General features: G+C 43.0%; 1 protein-coding gene across 5 annotated transcripts; it reads left to right on the plus strand.

Annotated features, from left to right (window-relative positions):
- The first annotated feature begins 5,008 nt into the window (after positions 1-5,008).
- On the plus strand, positions 5,009-22,286 carry LOC135412141 (uncharacterized). 5 transcript variants are annotated; one of them, XM_064650597.1, is made up of 24 exons: positions 5,009-5,100; positions 5,434-5,530; positions 5,622-5,680; positions 5,815-5,907; positions 7,530-7,657; positions 9,001-9,147; positions 10,328-10,399; positions 11,770-11,937; positions 12,030-12,126; positions 12,996-13,213; positions 14,360-14,513; positions 15,312-15,520; positions 16,754-16,871; positions 17,718-17,923; positions 18,547-18,664; positions 18,747-18,913; positions 19,038-19,138; positions 19,230-19,351; positions 19,470-19,520; positions 19,612-19,795; positions 19,877-20,000; positions 21,085-21,181; positions 21,396-21,497; positions 22,019-22,286. In XM_064650597.1, the coding sequence occupies exons 2-23, from the start codon at positions 5,502-5,504 to the stop codon at positions 21,476-21,478; spliced, it is 2,745 nt and encodes a 914-aa protein (XP_064506667.1). In that variant the 5' UTR covers positions 5,009-5,100; positions 5,434-5,501; the 3' UTR covers positions 21,479-21,497; positions 22,019-22,286. The 5 variants fall into 5 exon arrangements, with proteins under 5 accessions (XP_064506667.1, XP_064506669.1, XP_064506670.1 ...); XM_064650596.1 differs by lacking the exon at positions 5,009-5,100 and adding an exon at positions 5,144-5,355; XM_064650598.1 differs by lacking the exon at positions 5,009-5,100 and having other exon boundaries at positions 5,142-5,530; positions 15,312-15,439.
- Positions 22,287-23,888: the final 1,602 nt, after the last annotated feature.

Consider the following 23,888-nt stretch of genomic DNA (forward strand, 5'->3'; position numbering starts at 1 on the left):
AACTGTGCGACTCTAGGGAAGCACAGGAGTGTTTTTATGGTGAAAATGTGACTCAGCAAGTTCTGTGTTCAGCTGGATCTTGGAGGAGGACATTGGTGTCTGACCAGCTGATGAGCGCTGGCCTCTGTGGGAGGCCACCACTGCTGTGGGTACCTGTTGGGAGCAGGATGGGGGATGCCACAGTACATGGCAGAGAGAGAGCAGAGATACTGCAAAAAGAGATGGAGATGAATAACATGGATATTAGGGGTAGTCAAAGAAAAGGGTACAGGAAAGGAAGCAGCACAGAGCTCTTCTAGAGGAGAACAGGAGAGGGGAAAGATACGAGAGTGGGGCATCTTAAGAGGGAGCGGGGAAATTATGCTGATAATAGGTTGTGGCACTGACTGCAATAAGCACATCAACAAAATACCTAATTCTTTAACACAACCAAGGTTTTTTCTTGGCTCATGCCAGTGAAAGGCTCAGCACCCTTGGAACAGGACACCAGAGGTAGCAGCACTGGGAGAAGCAGGTCTGAGCTTGACATGCCTAGGGTCTGGGAAGGGTTTACTTATGTTTAAATCTTACTGAAATAAATGAGATTTAAACAAAGGCTTAACTGCTGCACTCAATAGAGAAGTTTTCCTGAATCAGGCCCTTCATCGAGAAATGTTAATTATATGTATTTTCTCCTGAGGACATCTGCCTGTGAGGGCTATTTCATCGTCTCTGAGATGCTCAAGTACATTAGTGACAAGGCTCCATAGCCACCTGGGCAGGGAGATCATGAGCCTCTCAGATCCCAGTTCTGCTACTGCAGATCATGAGAAATAGTGTATCTGAAATAACCTCTTAAATAACTACTTCAGCAAGAGTGCTGCTTAATGCAGGACTGCTCCTCATGACAAAGATGACAGTCCCATCTTGGGCTGCCAACTCCTTCATACCACAACTTAAAAGACAACTCTGAAGACCACCATCGTGCTGGCATCACTCACAGGCACTACAGAAACATGCAGTGGATGCTCCTCCTCCTCCACCTGCACAGAAAAAAAGTCATGTGCCTTCAGCAGAAAATAAACCCATGCAGTAAAATACCAGAACAAGGTGGGGGGAAATTCTGACAAATTAAATAGATGGATCAGATTCCAGCACACCCCAAAGGTCACTCCATGCAGGGTCTGCCGGAGGGAAGGTGGGAGCAGCATCGCTCCTCCAGGGAGGGTGCCAAGCTACCAGTCTCTTGTTGATTAATCCTGGGGGAGCAAGAGGCAGCAGAGAACACCCTGCCAATTGTAAATGTGGTGATGGGGCATTGGGGGCATATATATGCATCATTAGTCATCCGCAAGAATTTTGTTTTTGTAACCTCTGCATTTTTATCTGTCACTTCGAGCAATAAATATGCACTCCCGCCAGTGATTTGACATTACACTTGCTTTGGATGGTTGCCTTTCCCAAATATTAATAGTAACTCATTGTGGACACAGCATTGGTATTTAGTTAGATCAGACCAGCTTCTTTTAAAAAACAAGTTTTCGCATAAAGAGAACAGATGTTTTTAATTTACACAAAGAACAAAAACAAAGTTCTATTGTTCAGTTACAGTGAACACAAACATTACAGGCACAGAGAAATTAACACCAATTGCATGTTAAAAAAGAATTAAAAGCCCATCAGTGTACAGGTCTGCTTATTTGTTCTTTTTCCACCACATTAACGATTTAGTGGCATGCAAGTGTTGCTTTTTGGAATTCATGTGCATTTGAGTGTGGCGTATGTTAATGATAAAAATGGCAGTAACACGTGGACACTTTCTAAACACACGTTATACAGATAATAATAATTACTATTATAATCATGATATTTTAATAAAAACAAATGCGGAATATAAACTCTCACAGTTCAGAGCAGAAGCCAACTACCAGCTCATGGGGATAGGAAGAAATTGGTTCTTTGAGCTGATTTTTCTGTAATTGTTATATACAGGTATATTTTCCCCTGCACCATCTGCACAGAACAGTACAGCCTCAACCCTCTGAAACATGACATGCATACAAACACAGAGCAGTGGCATCAGTGAAGTTATTTTGTGGGATGTCATGAAGTTAAACCAGAACTGTCCTTATATGCTATTTTTCTCTGGGGATCTCAAAGCCTTTTGAATGCACTTACAAGCTCATGGCACACATGGGTGGGAGCAGAGCTCAGGCACACACCCATGTCAAGGTGACCAAGCTCATCCCAGAACAGCAGTGCTACTCTGCAAGTGGAGGCCACTTGCACCTCTCTGTGTCTCAGACACCCTGAGAAAATGTTTCTCTGAGATAAATTTTAACACTGTTCTCATTTCTCACCTTCTGAACACACAACCTGGTTATCTAATTCTCATTTTACTCCAAGGCATATCTTTTCCCAGGGAGAAGAACCTCTTCTAGCATCTCCTTCTTGAAGATTTCCTAGAGGATCTCTCTAGTTGACAGGCGCATCTTAGCTCATCTTCTTGGGCAGCTATTTCTAGGTTTAGAAACAATGACATACCAATATTTCTATCTCTATTTCAAATCTGCCAGTCCTGCAGCTGCAAGAGGTCAAGGAGGACAGGGATACCTTATATTGGCTTCTCACAGCTCTATATGAGCAAAGATTGTTGCTCAGAGAAGTTGTGAACACCCCATCCCTGGAAGCATTCAAGGTCAGGTTGGATAGGGCCCTGAGCAACCTGATCTAGTGATCTAGTGAATGGCATCCCTGCCCATGCCATGGGGGTTGGAACCAGATGATCTTTAAGGTCCCTTCCGACCCAAACTATTCTGTGATTTTATGATTCTATGAATCTGTTTATGATACAGTAAAACAAGACTTTGACCCATTCGCTCTCCCATTGTTCACTACTTATTTTTTTGTCCAATAATTGGTGCCATTTTACTCTATCCCACACTCAGACTAAGTATCAAACTCTGAAGCTTAATTCAGATCAACACATGCCCCAGTGGAAAAAACAACCAAAAAAACCCAAATTAACAAAAAATACATCCTTGCTTTTTAACCAGTTGGAAAACTGTAATTAAAAATAAAGTTATAATTAAAGTTATAATATTATCTAAATATGTATATAAATATAATATATACATATATATAAATATAATATATATAACTTTATAATATAAAATTATAATTAAAAGACCTGGGATAGAAAAAATAAAAAATCTATCTCTGTAGTAATCTGAGGATTTCAGTGCCACAGAACAACAGACATACAAACACCATGACTCAAAGGGCTGGAGCCTTTTTCCACCTCTGAAACCAAGCCTCACTGGGAGAAGTGCTATATGTGTGCTGCTCCAAGTGGCCGGTTGTAAACTTCCAATCACATTATATAATAGAACCCTCAGTTCCAGACCCATGCAGGAAATAAAGAGAAACCAAAACATTACATTCATACGGTACCTTTCAGCTTGAAAGAACCCAAGCCATGAATCATCTTCTCCACCACAGAATGCCATCACTTCAAGGTCGAAACGCAGCAGCTGTTTATTACCCTAGGAGAACATTAAGATGGGTGCTCTTGTGCAGCCAAAACAGCGGGGAAAACCGAGGAGACAAATATAATAACCTGGAACGCACAAGCTGATCCTCCCTACCTTTATAATCAGTACCAGAGGAACTTTAGGGACCACAAGCAGCTGATGCTTCCAGGCGCCCAATGCTAACAATGCTTTCCACAGCACTTAAGCGATCCTTGGAAGCCAAAAGCGTTTGACCTGGACTTGCTTTGCTTTGCTTGGTTGACAGTGAGGCCAAGAGCTGGCTATTGCACACTGACCACAATTTCTATGTCACATCCAAAGTCATTTCTGCCACATTTAGAAACAAGATTAATGCCAGAAACAGAGTAACCATGATGGTCTGCATTGTTCAAAGATGGAGAAATTCATCTCACTGCTCGTGGCAGCTAATTTCGGTTGTGTACCTGCCCTGGCAGTTGACTGTTAATTAATAAACTGCAGTCATGCTCTCTCAAACATGGCTCCCTCAGACCTTGAATCTCAGTATCTTAGGGAGATGCTACATGGCTCTTGGAAGTGGCTTATCAAAATTGGAACTGTTTGTTATCCAAATATACTAAAGTTTTCACTCAAAATTTAAAATCTCAGTGTTACACCACACTCATCACTGTGGTATCTGAGTACCGCCATTTCCAGCCGAATTCCAGCCCCAGCTGGATTCAATGAAGAGTCACTCTGAGCCCGGGGACACAGAGGTAACACAGGCCAGGATCATGCAGCGAGTCCTGCGTGGGCCCATGAGAAGTTGTTGCAGAAGTTGGACTTCAGTTCCCTCTAAATGAGAAAGGTTCTTGTGGCCAAAGTACATTAATTAGGAGATTGCTAAAGCCTCTGCTGTTACTGCAGAGGTCCTCCGAGACAGAGGGACAGAGGAAGAAATCAGACCAATTGCACTGTGTCCTGGGAGTGGATGTGCCCACTGGCTTTTATTTATTCTGAAGTGGTGTGAAGGGTGCTGTGAAAATAATCTCAATTCTACAGCACAGCTCTGCTCATGCCTGTGAATCAAAGTAAGTTAAGAATCGTTGGGCAATGCCCCAAAATGGAAATGAAAAGGAAATTGAGCCCTGTGTTTCAATTGCTCAAATGTCAGCCTAGATGTCCTGTACCCACTATGGGTCATCAATGCCACACAAGCTGTATTTTCAGCTCACCAAGCCTCTCAGCCTTCCTGCTTCCTGGGTCACTTGCAGTCCCAGAGCCACAACTCTCATCAGGAGCTAAGACATTCTCTTCTCAGGCAATATCTTTGGCCATTTACAGACAGACCTGCACATGGTCTGACAATGATATCAGAGCACTTCTAAAAACAAGATGTTTTCACCAAAACACTCTCTGATAATCAAACAAATCAAAGGGCGACCTAACTGGATCCACAAAAGCCAAACATGCAGCTGCCAAAGAACTGCTGTTATCTCTGGCATGGCTGGGTCATTGGGACATTTCACAGAAACAAAAATGTATTTCCTGTGTAGACCCAATTAAAACACCTCCAGGGAAATGTTTCATGTGCTCTTAAGACCTGAAGCCAAAGCTACCCAACTGGCTTGTAAGGAATGAGAATACTTCCCAGGGGTTGATGGAAAGCATTGAGTACCCTCTGCTGGTCTCATTACAGTTAGGCTCAGCAGCAGCCTCTGACCTTGCAAATACCTGGCAGAAGGGTGCTGTGCCCTCCCAGTGAGAGGGAGGCTGCTTCCCACTGCCAGGAGTGAGCTCAGATAACATTGAAGGGCACTGCAGGATTCAGCCCAGGTGTCCCTCCACGACAGAAGCCACTGGCCCCTCCTGGTCTACACACAGGGTTTGGAGAACACAGCACAGTCTGTAAAAGGTAAGCTGTACCTCTCCTCCCAGGTCTGACCAAGTTCTGTCTCCACAGCTGTGTCCACTTACTTTCTTTCACGTGGAGAAGGACTTTGATGCCCATGCAGAGGTCTCCAAGGACAGATGGAGGCTGTGGGTCACTCGCTATGCAGGTAACAAGACTTTGGTCGCCACCTCCTTAATTTTCCTTTCTTTTTTTTTTCTCTGTTCACTCCATTATTAATTCATGTGCTTATACTGCAGGATCTGGCTGCTTTTCTTGCTGTTCTGGCTGGGACAAGGGAGGCAGATGGTTCCCCCAGGTTGGTGAAATATGATAAGAGGATAGTGGGAAGAGGCAAGGATGAGAACTTGGTTATTTTGCTTGTAACAGGATGTGCCTCTTCTCTGCCCTTCTGTCCCAATGACTCATCTACTCTATATGTGCTCCCACCAGGTTTTGTAGAGAGCAGTTGCCGCTCCAGAATTTTTTGGATGAAACTGAATAAACTCTTTCTCCAGGGAAAGTTCTTCCAGCTGGAAATCTATGGTGAGTCACAAGTGTCTGCCCCAAATACCATGACGGCTGGGGAATCACCCAAGTGATCAAAGAAGTCTGTGATCTGGATGCTGCTGCCATCTATTGATAATTGGTAACTGACCCCAAAGAACCTGCAGCACATCCTTGTCACCTAGACCTGGCCTCTCACATCTCAATTTGGCCAGTATCCCTACAGAGCACTAAAGCTTGTATCTACAGCCACAACCCCCTTTGCCCCTTACAACTAACCTGCTGAGGAAAGGAGAAAGGATGGTCTGAAGAGGAAGGACTGGCATTTGGCTTTCATACTTTCCTCTGCTGAGCTCTTATATGTGACTAGCAAGAAAAACAAAGCGGACATTGCAGATCGGATATGTCCTGGACAGCACAAATGAAAACAGCACTGTAGGACAGGTAATACCCAGAAAACACACTCTCAATGAGTGCTGAGTGCTGCAGCAATTAAAGGACTTTTTTTTTTATTTCCTTTTCATTTAACATCACAATTGCAGTTAAATACCCTAATTCAGTTTGAACAAAAGGTTTCCGTTTTGCTGGGGAAAACAAAAATCTACCGAACCAAAATGAAAACCAGAAAATGTTCACATCAGATTGTAAAAAGTATGTGATTTCACCCCAAACCAGATTAATTTCTGTTGAGATCAGTCCGTTTTTTTCTGGGTTTTGTTTTTGTTTCACTTGATTTGGAGGCAGAACTGAAAAAATCAAGTATGGAAAGTGTGTGGGGGGAAGTGATAGCATTTATGAGAGCAACTGATACTGCTGGAAACAACAGACCAGCCTTCAGGCATAAAATGTTGTTTGTTTCTTCCAGCTCTATCAGTTGGTCTCATAAAAGCTATTCCTTCTTATTCCAAAGTTATTTCCACTTATCTCCTTAGTCTATCCGCGCTGCAAGCATACATGTGCTCAAACAGCAGTTATAGTACTGTTCTACATATAAAGATGACAGACAAATCTAGAAATTGCACTGGCAGCTAGTTAAACCCTATCTGTTTGTACAGATTCTTGTGTCTATCCCAAGGCTAAAATAGTTCCTTAATCAGAGGGCAGATAATTAACAAAATATGATGTTATTAACTCTACCAACATCAAGAGCTCAGTGCAGCCAGCCCTCATTGTGTCTGTTACTTGGCTCCCCATAGGTTTCACAGCATGCACAGATGAGCAGCAAATATGATCAATATGTAAAAATGCCCATCCGAAACAGGTCCATGACTGCATCCTTTGACAGTAGATTATCAAAGCTTGAAGATTTTTAAAAATGGATGGGCTTAATAGTCCATCACTTTTTTATAGGGAGTTAGGGAGGGAAAAATGTAGGTGATATCTCGGAGAAGCTCTCCGTAATAGCACTTCAAGGTGGCAGTGGCAAAAGCTTCTGGATGCAAAGAAACAGGCACTAAAGTGCACATTACATGGATGAGGTTGAGTCACACCAGACTGTGTCACACATTCTTACAAATGCCAGCACAGTTTCACCAGCTCTTTAACAGCACACATCACCGGAGAGCACCCAGAGAAGAGCTGCATGAGAGGGCCTTAGCACCACTCTGCCCCGTGACCTGCCCTGAGCTTTACATCCCACATATAATTCCCTTTTTCTGTAGATCCTTATGCTGGTCCCATTCTGTTGGATGAGAAACTAGCATCTCGCTGTGGCTACGTGCTGTCAGAAGATGTGTGGGGCAACCCCGTCTTCCGCGCGTCAGTGCTTGGCTGTCATGTGGCCAACGAGGTAAGACCCAGACACAGGCTTGAAAACAACTCAGATTGCACATCCACTCCAAAAAGACAAGACAGACAAGACTGAGAAATTATATGGTATTCTAATGGCACATTTTGAGAATAGTGAATTCAAGGAACCAGTTATGGTAGTGTGTAGAAATGAATAGGCAATGGCTCTCCGCTTCGAGGTTTGTTCAGTGTGACTGACATGGGATTTCCTCTGTCCATGGAATGACACTTAGCCTAATGCTGCTGACTAGCTGCCAGTTCTCAAGCATATCTTTGTAGCTGCTGATTTGCCAGAGAGTTTCTTGAAAGCCTCTCTGGAAAGAAGTAGGCATCTGCTTGAGTGTGATTCTGGCAGATTGTTTCCTGGCTTAATTTGTGTGGTAATGTGCCTATTAACACATGCCTAGGAACGTAGATCACACACGCCTATTAGATCTAGATTTGTCTCATGTAACTTTAGCCATCTAAAAGATAATGTCTAGCCTAAACTAGTTGTTTAGGCTTCCACAATAGTCAATGGAGAGAGGCAGGCATCTCAGGAAAGTGATTCACCCCTTCCAAAAATACATGTAAAAGTGTAGCCTGGACTTCTAATTTCTAAATATTCATTGAGATGAAACATACCCAGAAAGAGAATATATCAGAGTAGAAACTTCATTGCTTGTCCATGTTTAGTCTGGTTGGTCCTGGAAGCCCCACAGAAAAAATATGGTAAAACTTTATGGGCAGAGGTTATGCTAACAAGGACAGGGGGTGTGCAGTGTGCTGTGCAATGACCTGGATTTCCAGGCTGGAAATTTCTCTGGAAAGTTTTTGCCTTTTTCTGTAGAAAAATACACATCTATGTCAGATAGAAGCATGGTCCATGGCTTTGTGTGTGGCTCCTGGAGAGTTGAAGAATCAAAGGGAGTTCTTACCAGAGCGAGTCAAGATAGACTCTAAACAGCATTTTTAAGACAGATCTGAACAACCTACATCAAAACAAAAGGTCCAGTACTTTCTCTCCATGGGGAGGCACATGGGTCACAAATGGGAGAAATGTGAACCATATGGTGAGGTAGGTGAGATCTTCTCTTGACCAGCTGCACATTATAGTGTGTCAAGAATAGTGCTGAGATGTGATCTGAGACAAAGGCTGTGAGTGCCGAAGCAATGTCTCCGGCTCAGAAAGCCCCCACAAACAAAACACTTCAGACAGGATGGTATGTTGGAGGAACTGGCACTACAGCTCTAAACCTGTTCTCATCATTATAAAACACCCTCAGAAACAGGACTAGATGGTCCCATGCAGTCAATCCTGGGACCTTACACAGTATCTACTGAATTGCGAGTTTTTCTTCCCAGGCAGATGAGCTGTTTACTCTGACTGTGAACATCAAGGTCTCCTCATTTTCAAGCATGAGGGCAGCTGTGACCTACACCTACCCTATGTACTGCTCCTACCCTTCCTGGGCTTCAAGAGAAATTGTGTGTGAAGAAAACTACATGGAGGTAAAAATTTTCCCACTGAAGTCGAGGCTACATCCAAGCTCCCTGCCAGGCACAACAACCTCCACAAATTCCTGTCAGAGGTTGATTGTACGCTATGTACCAGGCGTAACAGCAACCTGCTGATATTTAGCAGAGTGTGTAACTGTAGATGCTTATTAGTAACACATTTACATGCCATAGGTATTTTGGATGAAGTGAAATTCAGCTAACTCTACAGATGATGTAAGTCAAGCCTCTGCAAACAAATCAACAGCCTGGCAGGACAAGCTCTTTAGCTCATGAGAATACCTTTATGTTATAAAGTGCTGCAGCATCTGTGAGAATGTCATCCTTATGTCTGAAATAATAAAACCTAGAGTCTGCAGAGCTTCACCTCTGCTGCATCACACAACTCACAGAACATCACTGTGAGATAGGACCTGCTTCCCACTGGGTGTTATGATTGGGCTGTCCAGCCTGCTGCCACCACCTATGCACCAGTGTAGAAATAAGGCTATGAACAAACCAAATTTCACTGCTTTTTGTACACAACTGCTATAGGCAGGACAAAGAAAGCATATTTCTCCTGTTAGAACATGAGGCTGTCCAGTCACGTCTGGGTGTTGCAACACACTTAAACCATGGTACAGATGTCTGAGGCAAACACTGACTTCCAACCCAGTGTCCTCTGACTCTGTCCTCTTTCCTCACCTCACTCGGAAGCACATGCTGGCAAGATTTACACCATAACATCTACCTTAGGTACCGGGGATCCTGCATTTTCAGATGTTCAGCCTGCATGGAAAGGGGAACCAATCCTGTTAAAGCCAATAACCTGTTTCTTTATACCTCTGGTGAAGAGACCCAGATGTCCCTGAAAGTCTCCAGATTGGAATCTAGTTTACAGCTTACCAGATATGAAGCAGGACTTTTGGGTTACCTGGTCATACACAAAGTATTTCTTCTGCTATACATGCACCACCATAAAGGCCATGCTTTTAACTTTGATTGTAAGGCCACAGAAACTACTGCCATCAAAAACCTGTACGGAAACACTTTAATTACCTTCAAAGAATGCAAATTGCTAAATCCAGACATAGTTTGGAGAAGAAATCTGAATGCTCTCTCTCTCTCTATTCCCCATGCCTGTAATAATGTTGAAGATCTGTTTGCTCACAAAGAATATCCTCTGTGTCCCCAGGTGTCAGTGAAGACTGATGTCCCTGCAGTTTCAAATGACTACACCGTAGCGTGGATGTCAGCACTGCCAGAGGTATGAAGGGGAGCCTTTCCTAACAGTTCCTAGCCTGCCTCTTCTCTCTAGTCTTATGAGTCATTCTTGGGGCACAGCTCCATCTCTCTCAAAAAAACCCAGGGAGACGACAAAGTTGCCATCAAGTATTGAAAAACCTCTCAAGTATTTTTAGACCTCTAGACTGCAAAAAGACATTTAGGTGGGAGAACAGAGCCATATGCTTGTTCCATTAGTGGAAACTGTGTTCAAGACAAAAAAAAGGTAGGTGGTTCTTCACACAATGGGTAGTGAATCTGTCAAACTCATGGCTAAAAGATGTTGTGGCTGTTAAAAACTTATTTGATCCCAAAGAGAATCTGGAAAAGTTGACTGAAAAGAAATCCAATAAGATGTACAAAATACAAAGAAGCTACAGATAGCTCAGGAGTCCCTGAGATGAAAAGTATTTGAGGATGGAAAGAATTATGGGGAAATTATGACTGGAGCATCTCTCTTATGAGGAAAGGCTGAGGGAGCTGGGCCTGCTTAGCCTAGAGAAGACTAAGAGGATCTTATCAATATCTGTAAGTATCTGAAGAGGATGGAACCAGGCTCTTCTCAGTGATGCCAATCAATAGAACAAGAGGCAATGGGCAGAAACTGATCCACTGGAAGTTCCACCTGAGTACGAGGAAGAACTTCTTTACTGTGTGGGTGACCATGCACTGGAACAGATTGCCCAGAGAGGTTGTGAGTCTCCTTCTCTGGAGATATTCAAAAGCCTCCTGGACACAATCCTGAGTAATGTGCTTTAGGAGACCCTGCTCAAGTAGGGAGGTTGAACTAGATGACCTCCAGTGGTTCCTTCCAACATTAACCATTTTGTGATTCTGTGAAATATATATGCTTGTCCTATTTTTCTGATCTCTTACTTGCTCCTTATACCCATTTTCCTTTTGACTGTATTCCCATACAGCTATTATTTCAGGGGACTCTGTTCTAGGACAGTACAGGCATTATCCTCTTCTTATCTTTGGCACAGTATGGCTACATACTATAAAGGGTAGTCTGTCATTTGGCCTCTGGAGTACTCCAGCAATCAACAGACATGAAGACAATAATTTTCTTAACAGCACAGATACTTTTGTCCACAGTGGATTTGTTCAAGGCCACCAGTCTAAGTTTCTTCCAGTGCTGCTATAAGACTATCTTTAAAGGTGCCTTAAAGAGCTCTAGAATTCCTTATCATTATATATAACAAAGGAATTTCTTGCCTGGGATGAACTAGTAATGTCCAGTATCATTCCAGTTACTCAAGCTTCTAACAGGAAAATAGGTGCTACAATATTATATTTTTTTAAGAGACTTTGGTAGACTTAGATTTGATGCAACTCATCTCTCTCTTGCAGACTCAAAATGTTGCATACCAGCAATGGCAACTGATGTTTGTTTCTCCATCAGGGAGAAAGAGAGTAACAGTAAGCGATGCAGTGAAACTGGGATACAGCTTCAATAACACGCTGTCCCGAGTGTACCTGCGCGCGCCCTACCACAGCAACGAGTCTGACATCAGTGGGGTGAGTTGTTGGTCTCAATCACACACAAAGCTCTGCCCTTTCCACTGCCTCTCTAGAGCATCAGCTCTCTTTTTCTGCCTGCATCCCACCAGGTCAGTGGTGTAAATATGAACATGGTCACTTCCACTTCCATGTACAGGCAGCGGTGGCTGCTTTTGCTGATTGACACGACTGTCTCCTGTCCTGTTGGTAAGAATTTCTTCCTTCTTCACTAAAAACAACCAGCTAAGGAGCTAGTAGAAAACACAGTCTTCCCATTTCACTTTGACCTACTCTTAGAAAAGGGGATTACAAGCTGCCCTCAGAGCAACATGAGCTAAGAGTCTGTGGCTTTAGTCCCGGACAAACATGTTCCCTGCTGTGACAGTACATTACTTGTGTTCCCAGTGCAGGGTCGTGCCTTCTCTCCAGTTTCTCAAATCTTCACGTTAGATGCAGGGAACTGGAGACAAGTAAAAGTGCTATAGAAGGGCCAGGGAGCTTCCCCTGGACTAATCCCACAGCCTTGGCTCTCCTCTTTTGTACCACTTCATGCAGGGCATGCAGCTCTGCATCCTTGGGACTCACCTAGTCCTTTTCTCTGGAGAGGCAGAACTACTCTACCTTTTTGAAGAGAAGTGGTGGCTGTACCTTCTGGCTCTCACAGAAGAGTATTAATGTGAACAAGTGGTGAGAAGCAGGAGGTTTTAAGTTGTCATGACCCTGAAGCCAATATTTCAAGGAGGTCTGAACTGGTTCTCTGTGCCTTTTATTCCTTTTGCCAGCAAGCCCTGGGACCAGAAGGGCAACAGAGCAGGTAGCTGGCAGCATGACTGCTGGCTCTTCTGAAAAAATTAATGATTCACCTGAAACTGGTGATTCAAGCCTGCTTTGAGTGCCAGGGTCTCTGTGACAAAATAGTCATCAGTTGACCAATATCCTACAAGGTGTTGCATCAGTGAAAGCTGTACAGATATCCTGGTGGAAAGGAGTCAGGGAAAGGCAGCTGTTGCACAGGGATGGCTCTGGTAACTCCAATGACCCATTCTCTGGGACTATCTATCTATCTAACTCCACAGATGGCATCAGCTTCACTGATACTACGCTGACATGGACGACACCAAGGGTTATTCCCACATTAGTGGTTCAAGAATCCACCTTTCTGTCTAAAAACATTGTAATGGGAGTTGATGATCAAGTCATAGTAAATCCAGAGGAGAAGAACTACTTACTGGAGCACAACGAGACACACATCAGAATAACTATCCCTATTGGAGCAGAAGGTGGCAAGCTAAAGGTTAGTATGAACACACAAACATGTTTGAGGGCCTGTACCATGGAAGATATTTCTAAATCATGATCATTCTAAATCATTCCAAATACTGATTGATTGCTGCTTAAAACTTGTAGATACAATAAATATTTGAAAACCTAGATGCTCCTTCTCCGTATTTTGAAAGCACTTACTCAGAAATCAGGACTTTGTGATTACAAAACATGATAGAAGCAAATGCCTTTTGTTAATAATCTCTAAGGCATACTAATAAACTAAGAGTGAAAGGATTCCTGGACACTGGAATTCAATTGTCTATGTTGTTAAATTGTGAAACTAGTCCTCATAAACTTCTGGCGTGGCTCAAGGAGTTATTTCCCAGCCAATTTCCATGAAGATAGCATGAGTTAGCATGGGAGAGTTTCTCCACATGTAGCTGGGGTGCAACTATCTGCCTTGAACATAGTTTATTTCTCATCAATCTATAATTTACAGATACAGAGACAATGTCAAAAAATTGTTCAGTCAAACAGGATAGAATGGTTTGCATTGGGAGGCACCTTTAAAGATAATCTCGTCCGGACTGCCCCGCCATGGGCAGAAACATCTTTCACTAGGTCAGGCTGCTCAAAATTCCATCCAACGTGACCCTGAACACCTAGAAAGGAGCTGGCACTATTCCTACAAGTCTCTATCAGTTCCATTTTGTGTGGATGACATTGGTGTGATTTTGAGTTATCCCCTTCAGAAGTTCCCTTTTTTGTGTATCAGTGGATACTTACATCACTGTGTGTATGGTAACACCAGACAGGCTTGGTCTAAGAACTGCTGGAAGCACTGAGAAACTTTCAGAGTGAACTGAGACAGAACGGGACGCGTGACTGGAAATCCAGGGATTGTAAAAAAAAAAACAACAAATGTGTTAACATGTTAATGAGGACATCCCCGCAAACCTGATACTTCCTTTGAGAATCTCAGCAGTATCTGAGCCACACACGGACCAGATAAATGGGCCAAGCTAAAAAACAAACAAGCTCCCCTAGCAAAATTCATCCCAAACTGTACTAGTATATAATGTTCTCTTGCTAGTGTAAGAATTTTAACCATATACAGTCATCCCTTTATTGAGCTATTGAGAACTAAGACTTAATCACACATTTTACTTCCTAGAGTTCCATATCTGGTGGTGTATATGGAGTCATTTACAGTATTGACTTGTTTTTGGAGCACACGTGGACAGATGCAGGTTGGCAAACCACAAAGTACACAGTCATCAAATCCATCACTACACCTTTCATGCCACAAATGCCAACTGTTATCAACAGTAAGTCATTCCTCTTGTTGTCTTTTACTAATTGTTTGCTGTGTTATACATTGCTCCACTTGACCTCTGCCACACCCCTACACACCCCACAATGTTCTCAACTCCCACTTCTCATTTGCTAGCCAAAGTCAACCACAAAGCTTTAGCTTTAACTTATTAGTTGCTGATAAAAACGTAAACGTTTCTTTTGCATTAACATCCAGATTTTTCCAGTGAGCACTGGGACCCTAGAATAAGGATGTTGTGATGTGCAGTTATCACATTGGGAAGAAAGACAGTGTTCATTGATGGCATTTTCTCCTCCAAACTGCCTGCATTTGTTACTTGGGGAGCATACTGAAATAATTGTGCCATCCAGTACTGCAGTCATGGTTTTTAAATTGTATTTTCCAATGCATTAAGGCACTAAATATCTTTGAAGCTGGCTGTATAAGGGATATGGAAAGAAAAAGGAGCCCCTTAGCATACATTATGATAGTTTTTCTGTATTTTACATGGCTGAACTAGATTCTAGATTTCTTCATAGGAAAGCCATTGCACGCTATAGTGCACCTCTAGAAAGTCACTGAAGCCACTTTCTGTAAAGTTGTATGTATTTGTTGTTAATCTCCTGCAGCTTGAAGCAATTCTCATGTACTCAGGGTATTTCAGATCTGACTAGAATACAAACACTCATTAATCAGAGCCATTAAAGAGATGGCTGTTGGCTAAGTTTCCTGGAATTTGAATGAGAAGCCACCCCAACCGTCTTCGTTACTTGATCCACATTAGCAGTAATTTGATGTTCTCTCCCTGCAGATACTGTGCCAGAGGAACGGCTTTTTAATGTTGCATTTGGACATTTTCTTCCCGATGTCTCTCTGGTGGCAATCGCAATAGGAAATGTGCCATTTACCCCGAGGGAAGCACAGTACCACGAGTTCAAGGTTTATGAAACTCTCTTTTCTAATAGAACAAAAGGGTTTATCCTGGAAGTCTCTTTTGATGATCCGTATGTTCTAAAAGAGGTAAGATACAGCAGGTCACTTCAGCAGATGAGTGGAGGAGGAGGGGCAGTCCCTTTGCAGACACAGCCCAGCTTTTATTAACCAACAACTGTTCCTCAGTCATAAAGGTGTCAATGACTCTAAGCTCATCTGAGTTAAAATTAGAGGCTTGTATATCTCCAGTTTGCCCTCCATAAGTCTCTGGGAGACACATAGTATCAAGTGTGATTAGATGAGATGAAATACCACTTTCTTTAGTGCCTGTCAGCATGGCTGATGTCCGAGTGCACGCCCAACAGGAAGAGCCTTGTCAAATCTATATTAATTAGATGCTGTCCCTTGAAACAGGAGTGTCTTGGAAAAATGACTCATTGCAATGCTGCAAACACCAGTTACCAACATCCAGTAACTCCTCTGCACTGTTTGTGCAAAGCCATTTGACCGCTGGCACAAGCCATGCCATGTGCAAGCATGTAAAGGCAGGCTCAGGGTATTCTAAATCTAATTTTGTTAAGCTTCAGACCATTTGTAATCTAAATATTTTTCAAAAAGTATGAACTCACAGAGGGATTTCAACCTCTCATTTCAGTGGGAGGATGCATAACTGCAAGTTCTCTACCACTATTCCAACCAAACCACGCAGAGCTGTGATGCTATTTTCTGTTACAAGGAACTACATTGTGAAAGCACAGGATCAGGACTTTTGCAAATAGTTTTAAGACTGCAGTCAAACCGCAGTTAAATTGCATTAAGGATCAAAGCAAGCCAAAAAATTCAGAAGTATTTCTTTCAGGTTGAACACCAGGTTTTGCTTTGGGAGCACTTTTAGTGAAGTAAAAGAGGATATTGAGAGGGATCTCTCATAGAATCTCCTCACACCTTCTATTTAACCAATTACTTACTCTCCTGGGTTCAGCCCACACTCTGAGTAAAGAAGAAGGATTTGGAACCAGATCTCCCTCTACAAGCTCTTTCACCAGTGGGCTACAGAGGAACCACCACTGTATTCACTTGTGCCTCCATTTTCTGAACAGACACAACATGCTCCACATTTATGTTTGGCTGAAAGAGCTGTTGAATCCAGGCCAGATTTCTGAATAGTTTTAGTCCAGCTGAAGCGATATTTTTGGAGACTGAGATATTTGCAGGGGAGAGGAGGGTGTTGGAATAATTATTTAGTGTTGCTCAGGATATACATGCCTGTCTGTGCTGGAAGCCATTGCTGCTGCAGTCTTACACTTCTCTCTCTTTCAGTATGTCAACAGAAATGAAACAAAATACACCCTCCTGGTTAACTACACTCTTAGTGTGGGGCCAGAGATGACACTCTATTATCATTCAGCAGAGGTGGAGTGTGTGATTGCTGATATTGGTAAGCTTTGCCCTGATATTAACTGGTTTGCATCAACAGCATGGATTAGGCTTTCATTGAACTCAGTGAGAACAGCATTAGAGTGAGGGTGGAAGCTTTGGGGAAAACCCCACCCTTCAAAAGCTCATTGTTGGTAATAGCCAACTTGCTGCTTCACTGATGGCAGCTCTTCTGCATCCTGGCAAGACAGTCTGCCCTCGAGACACTGAGAGCAATAAAACAAGTGTGTAGAATAAGTTGGCTTGCAAACAGTAAACCAGACGCCTCAGAACCTGAACATACATCTACTGGCAAAGCCTTCAGACATTGCTACAAGTTTCAGTTTGTCCTAAAATACAATTTTGCCTCTAAATCCAGGGCAGAACTTAACTGACTCAAATAAGTCGCTGTGATCTCTAAAGAGAGCATTTCTGTAAGGAGAAATCATCCACTAAGAGCTGTACTTAGCAGGTTACTGAAACAGTCAGGATGTCTTATTAGATTTTTGGATGCCATAAAGGTGACAGTCTCCTCACTGACTTATTTTATCTTTTAAATAACTCTTGATTCAACTCAAAGAAGTATGATCAAAAAATGTATTTATGTACATAGCTCAGCTTGCCTTACTGAAACAGGGAGTAATCCCGGAAGCAAGCTGGAAGGTCACTGCTAAAGCATGAGGATTCCCCATCCCACCAAACGTGAGCTGCTACACCCACAACACAGCCAAGGCCCTGCAGACAATGCCAGCATGCACATAACAAGCTGCTGGGTTTTTTACCCTTGATAGAAATCCCTTCCTGGGTCAAACATTATCACTCAAACCTTCCTTCATGGCTAACTCTTCATCCCACCTTCTTCCTGCAGAACTACCAGAAGCAGTTGGCTCCTGTGATGAAGAAAACCTGTATCTAACCCTCCCTACTTTTGGTTTGCACCAGTATTGGGAACTGTACCTTGGTAACACGCTACTGAACCAGCACATTGCACTCACCAATGGGTATCTGGCAGCTATCAATTCTACACACCTGATCTTGCAAATACCTCTGTTTGCTGTGGGAGTTATCTACGAGGTACATGTTTAGCAATGCCTTCTTTAAAGCATGTAGAACTGTTTGCTTACATAGAATCCTCCAGTCACAGTTTGTAGTGCTGTGGCATCACCCATATTGGAAAACCTCCAGAGGGAAGGACTCTAAGCCAGAGCAAGTAGGATAAGAGGCATCGGACATGGACCCTTCTGGTAATGCCATGTATGATGCAATCTGCAGTGCTCACTTGTCTCTAAAAGATATGCACCAAGTCTTCAAAAACAAACTCCTCTGTATTTTTACTGAGATGAGGCAAAATGTCCCATCTGCACTGAGCCAGAAACAATATTTCAACAGAAGTTTTATAAAAGAAGCTCTTTTAAAGGAACATTTTCTAGAAATATTAAGACATGGCAGGGAAAAACTGATGCTGTAATGAACATCTGAACTATTTTACAATAATCAGCCAAAATTATCTCTGTGACAGTGAGTGATAAATTCATACAAGAAAACTTCTGCCCCCATGTTGCATCAGGCTTGAGCCTTGACACTGACTTAACTCCTGTGACTTGTTAGTATTCAAGTGGCACAAACTAAAGAGCAAAACTTTGTACACATGGATGATGTACTGTAACAAGACACCTCTTCTATCTCTTCCTTCACAGGAAGTGTCCTTTCAGAAAATCAAAGCAAGGTTTGATGTTGCCCTAAGGAAAGTGAGAACTATGGAGACCTTACAGATTTTCTCCATTAGCTGCAGTTTTAATTCTTCAGAATTTATAAGTAAGTTATACAACTGATCAGTCAAAAAAAAAGATGTGTGATTCTTTCCTTGAGTTCATAACCAACCCTTTGACTTTCTCAGTATGCCACCCAGATGGTACTGTAATGATATCTGCCCAAATGAAGACAGTTCCTGGCATTGACATGAGTAAAACCAAACTAAGGGACAGCTCTTGCAAGCCTAGAGAGTATAATGAAGCGCATGCCTTCTTCAAGTTCCATGTCACTACCTGTGGCACTTCTGCAAGGGTAAGCCCATGGCCGGAGCAGATACACCTGCTGAAATACTCTGTCTCTCCTGCATTTTCTCTTTTGTTCCCCTGCCCCAGATGCTGAGAAGATTCAATTTTTAATGAGCTTCCCATATGCACAGTTTGAAGGTGATCACATTATTTATGAAAATGAAATCTCTTATGAGAAAGAGACTCTTCCAGGACAGAGCATACCAACAATCACAAGGGATCCAGATTACAGGTAGGAGCTGCTGCTCACTGGCACTGCTCACTTTGGCACAGCTTCTGGAAAGTACACGTGAACACAAAAATTACCCTTTCTCCTATTCTAGACTAACAATCTTGTGCTACTATCAAGCAAAGGAGACCCTAGTGCTGGGGGCCTTCGTTAGTGATCCAGTCACATCACCTCCCTTTGGCTCCGGTACGATGGGACCAAGATCAAATACCGCAGGTGGGCAATTCTCTTCCTCCATTTTTAAACCTCTCTGACTCTTTCAGCCGTGAGTTCCCTTGTTAAAACACGTCCTACTTTCTACTAAAGAACCTCACTAACATTTCCTTTTCTGCAGCACACAGAAGAGTAAGACAAGCTCTGAATGTAGTTTCAAGAGTGTCCAAAGGTAAATGTCCTCCTACAAAAATCAGAAAATTTCCAAAAGTATTTTAGTTTAAATAAAATTAAACAACAAAATCCCATGACATTTTCTCAAGATGAATCTTTCATGGAATTCTATGAGCCCAGCATGGCCATACTCAAGCAATCTGTGGAGCCTGTGTTTCTTGAAGTGGAGCTGAAAGACGAGAGCTCCAACGTTGAGTTATACCTGGAAAACTGCTGGGTAACCAGATCTCTGGACTTCAGTAGCACCCCAAGATGGAACATTACTGTGGATGGGCAAGTAGTTCTAAATGACCAATGCACCCATCAGCAAAGCCCTAATTTCCTCTAGATCTGTTGATCTTTTCCCTCATATAGGTGTGAGATTAATGGCAGTGAGTATGCTGCAGAGTTCTGCCCAGTACCTGTTAGCCCCAGGGTCAGACACCCTTCTCACTTTAAAAGGCTGGCAGTAAGAACCCTGGCAAAGCAACTGGAACAGGTAAGACTAAGTGAAAGGCTCACCTCCCATTCCTGGACCCTATCCTGAGATCATCTGGACAACACAGTCAATCATATGGTTTAGTTTTAGGTAGTCCTGAAAGAGGCAGGAAGTTGGACTTGATGATCCTTATGGGTCCCTTCTAACCTGAGATATTCTATGATTCTATGCTTTAAAAAATAGTTGATTTAAACACTTCACAGAGTTAAGACCTAGTCAGCATTAAACTCAACTAGCCTGACTGCTGCTTTAATTTAGTTCTCAGATCTCCTCTGCAACACAGTTGACTTAAGATTGGACTGGCTGAAGTAAATAAAAGAATTTGTTATGTAAATATGATTTTTATATGGTGTTTCTGTCTTTGTGTAGGATTAGATTCATAGCATTTCAGCTCAAAATGTCTAGAGCAGAAAAGTCAACTTATACGCCCTAATATTCACATAAAGTTCATCTCTGTTGTCTCCCATCTGTCCCAGACAGTCATCCATCTCCTTGGATGCCAGGCCAATGAGAAGGGAAGCAGAGGCACGTGGATTTGGTCTTAATTTTTGAGATTCTGTTCTCCTCTAACAGAACTAATTAGAGCAAAGAAAACCCCAGGACAGTCACCTGAGGGTACTTTGCTCCTATTGCACCCAGCTGAGTGGACTGCACGTCCTGACTACATGTATTGATGCCAGGCACAGCAGTACTCCTGCTTGGGCAGCTTAAGTAACTGCATCATTTTTTGACTCAGCCTTTCATAAGCAGCTCAACTTGCTAGAAATGAACATGATGCAATTCTGGCTATGTGTGCAGCTGCATATAGCACCAGATTGAGTTTCTGTCTAGCTTTGATACACTGCAGCACATGAGGTTTTAACTTCTCCTGTCTCAGCCTCTCAGTTACCAAACTGCCTGAGGGCTTCTTTGACACCAAATTTAAAATTCAAGGCAGGTTCAGCTAGAAGGTGTTGCATGGAAGCTTTCAGAGAAGCCTAAGTCTAACCAGCAGTAATTTCTGCAAAAGGAGAGCAAAAGACAACACAATGCTCTGCAAAGTGGCATTTGATACGGACCAAGTGGCACTTTTTCTTCTTCTCAGGTGTATGTGCACTGTTTGGTGGCAGCATGCTCTCCTACCAACACACCACCTGGCAGCACCTGCAGAGGACAGTGCAGCTCAAACACAGAGAGGAAGGGTAGGTGTGCAGGAGAAAAAAAAACATTGCAATGCACCCCAACCTGATGTTTTTCAGAGTCTTATGAGCTCTGACTTTGGCATCTGAAATGCCTCAGACATGAACTGTGAACACTGATGTTACCTTTAGTTCATACTTTACTACATGGGCTCACAACATGTAGCATGTATTTATTCCTTAAAAACTACACAAATACACTGTGTGTTATTCTCAGCCCTTCCAGGTCACCATTCAGCCAGTCTCCAGGGCTACGTACTTGCTGGACCAGTATGGATTGTTGCTCCAGATCTAAGATGACACATAGAAACTGAATTTGGTAAGAACACCAGGCTCTGTGTACTCACCTAGAGATGTTGCCATGCTTTGTGACACAAGCGATGCATAGCCTGTCCTTCAAGACCTCAGAAATAAAAGATCTGGAACAAGAACTAGGGAATGGGCACATTTTGCAGTCTCCAGGTATAAGCTTGAGCCTGTAAGAAAGGAAAAAAGGAGAGCTACCTGCCAAGCCAAACACAGGTGGTGTGGCTCTGGAGCAGATGCCAGCAGCAGAGCAGGGCATGTTGGAGTTGGGCCACAGCAGGCACTTTTGGAGCCAGGTATTATTTCAACAGGTTTTCAACAGGACTGCCCCTAGTCTGCAAGAAAATGGATCCAAAATTTTAGAATCAAACACCAAGGCACAAGTCACTGCCATATTCCAAATTCTTTTGAACGGCCCAAATCCTCCAAACAGTTAGGGTTTACACTATAGTTTCATCTGCCCGTGGAGATCCAGAGCTGGTCAGCTGTGTGCTCCAGCACCACTCCTCACTTTCTTCTGTGTCCCTTCTACAGCACCTGAAGGCTCTGCTGTGCTGGTTGCTTTCCAAACAGTGCCACTGGACACAGGAGCTACCTCTTCCAGCGACCACCAGAACTATCTTGCCTGGAGTGACCCAATTGTGGGACAGCACTGGCTGACCCAACTGTGGGACAGCCTCTCTAAAGGGGCTACAGAAGACAACTTATCAGAAAATGACCCAAGGCAGCATAATAATATTTCTTGTTTCTTCCAGCTGTTGAAATGTGGACTTGCAGATCAATAAAATTATTCCAGCCCTGATTACAGCTGCTTCTTGTAATATTTCATAAAGTGACTGCCAATCCTCACATCTGAATGTAAAGTGCAAATCTGAAAAGTCAAATAAAAATACATCAGAGCAATGTAAGCACAGAACATCTTCTTGCTAACGTGCAACAGCAACCATCTGGTGTATCAACACTGGTTTTAAAGAGCCAAGCAACCTGCTGCTTCCACATGCAACACAATGCGCTTTTTTCTCATTAATACAGATTTCTGTCTGTATCACTACATTGACCTGAGAATCTTGGAAACCTGTTAGTTCCTCATTTTCCTCCTACCTGTCCCTGTATGGAAAAGGCTAACTCTACAATATAGGAGTAGATAGATGCTTTAATATGAACAAAAAGGACAACCTACCTGGCATTTTATTTTCTGTACACACAGAAAGCCTTTCTTCTTCATCATTATTTTTTAGAGATCAAGTACAAACCTGACCCACGACCACCTCTCATGATGTGCCTGCACTGTAACTGCAGGTGTGGCTGCAACATGTGTAGCTGTTTAACAGCAGTGAAGAGGGGGTAAGTGCACTGATGCCGATACCAGCTGATAGCACACACCTGTGCAGTCTCCAGTGGGTTTGCCCAGCTCCTGTGGCCACTGCCAAGACCCCAAGACCCCTCAGCAGCCGCCTGGGTGCTGCCTTCCTCTGCTGTACGAGCAGTGCACTCTGCTGTCCACAGCCAACACTGCAGAGCCCAGCAAGTTACTGCTCCCAGCATTTGCCAGGAGAGCACATTCCCTATTTTTAATAACAGTAACAAACTCATCGGTTTAGGATAACTTTCTGTTAATCTAAAATGCAGTCCTTTAGAAATTTTTAAACTGGAATGAAGGGAAAATAATAATGACTAAGTGCTAGCCCTTCTTTTCTCCGCACTCTCAGAACGCTGCCTAGTTCCATGCAGACAAGCGACAGGTCTGGTGTGGCATCACTAAAGTTCACTTGCTCTGCAGCCTTGCAGAGTAGATTTGGGTAAACTTGTCTGCAGCATGTGGGATATCCCAGATCTTCCCCTTTTGCCCTGGAAAGCCAGGAAGGGGTCCAGCAGCATTCCATACCCATTCCTCCACCATCTGACAGACGAGGAGATCTTTCTCCTGCAGATATGTTGAAAGAGAGAAGGAGAAGGGGAGATAGACCTGTATTCCCATTTCAACCAGCATTTCGGGTTTCCAACTTTGCACAGACAAGCGAGAGCAATTCCACATTCTTGGTCTCTTCCTCCTGCCTTGGTTGTTGTCAAGGTAGATGATGTTTTTCACACTAAATCGCAGTGTGTTAGAGTTAGAAATTCACTGTTTACCTCAAAGGTAAACAGTGTCTTTCCCAAGCTATGGCTCAGCCATGCTGTTGTACAGGTGTATTGCTCTGCAGCAAGGTTTTTCTGGGATTATTCCCTCTTCTCAGATATTGCACATAGAATTTCAGCACCTAGCTCCTGTCCTAGATTGCAAATATTCCTTGTTGGGAGACAAGAATATCCTTCAGGTCCATTTCACGTGTTCATCATACAACACAAAGATGTGAATGATGAAAAGTCTGATCATCATGAGCTGTAGGAAGCAATGCTTTGGACT

This window comes from Pseudopipra pipra, chromosome 3 (assembly GCF_036250125.1).
Source record: "Pseudopipra pipra isolate bDixPip1 chromosome 3, bDixPip1.hap1, whole genome shotgun sequence".
NCBI lineage: Eukaryota > Metazoa > Chordata > Aves > Passeriformes > Pipridae > Pseudopipra > Pseudopipra pipra.

Bases quoted from the DNA above. Each gene is read 5' to 3' on its own strand.
- LOC135412141 (XM_064650597.1), top strand. From the start codon at position 5,502: ATGGAGGCTGTGGGTCACTCGCTATGCAG. The intron at 16,872-17,717 runs GTAAGCTTTGCC...TTCTTCCTGCAG, and splicing joins GTGTGTGATTGCTGATATTG to AACTACCAGAAGCAGTTGGC. The intron at 19,139-19,229 runs GTAGGAGCTGCT...CTCCTATTCTAG, and splicing joins ACAAGGGATCCAGATTACAG to ACTAACAATCTTGTGCTACT.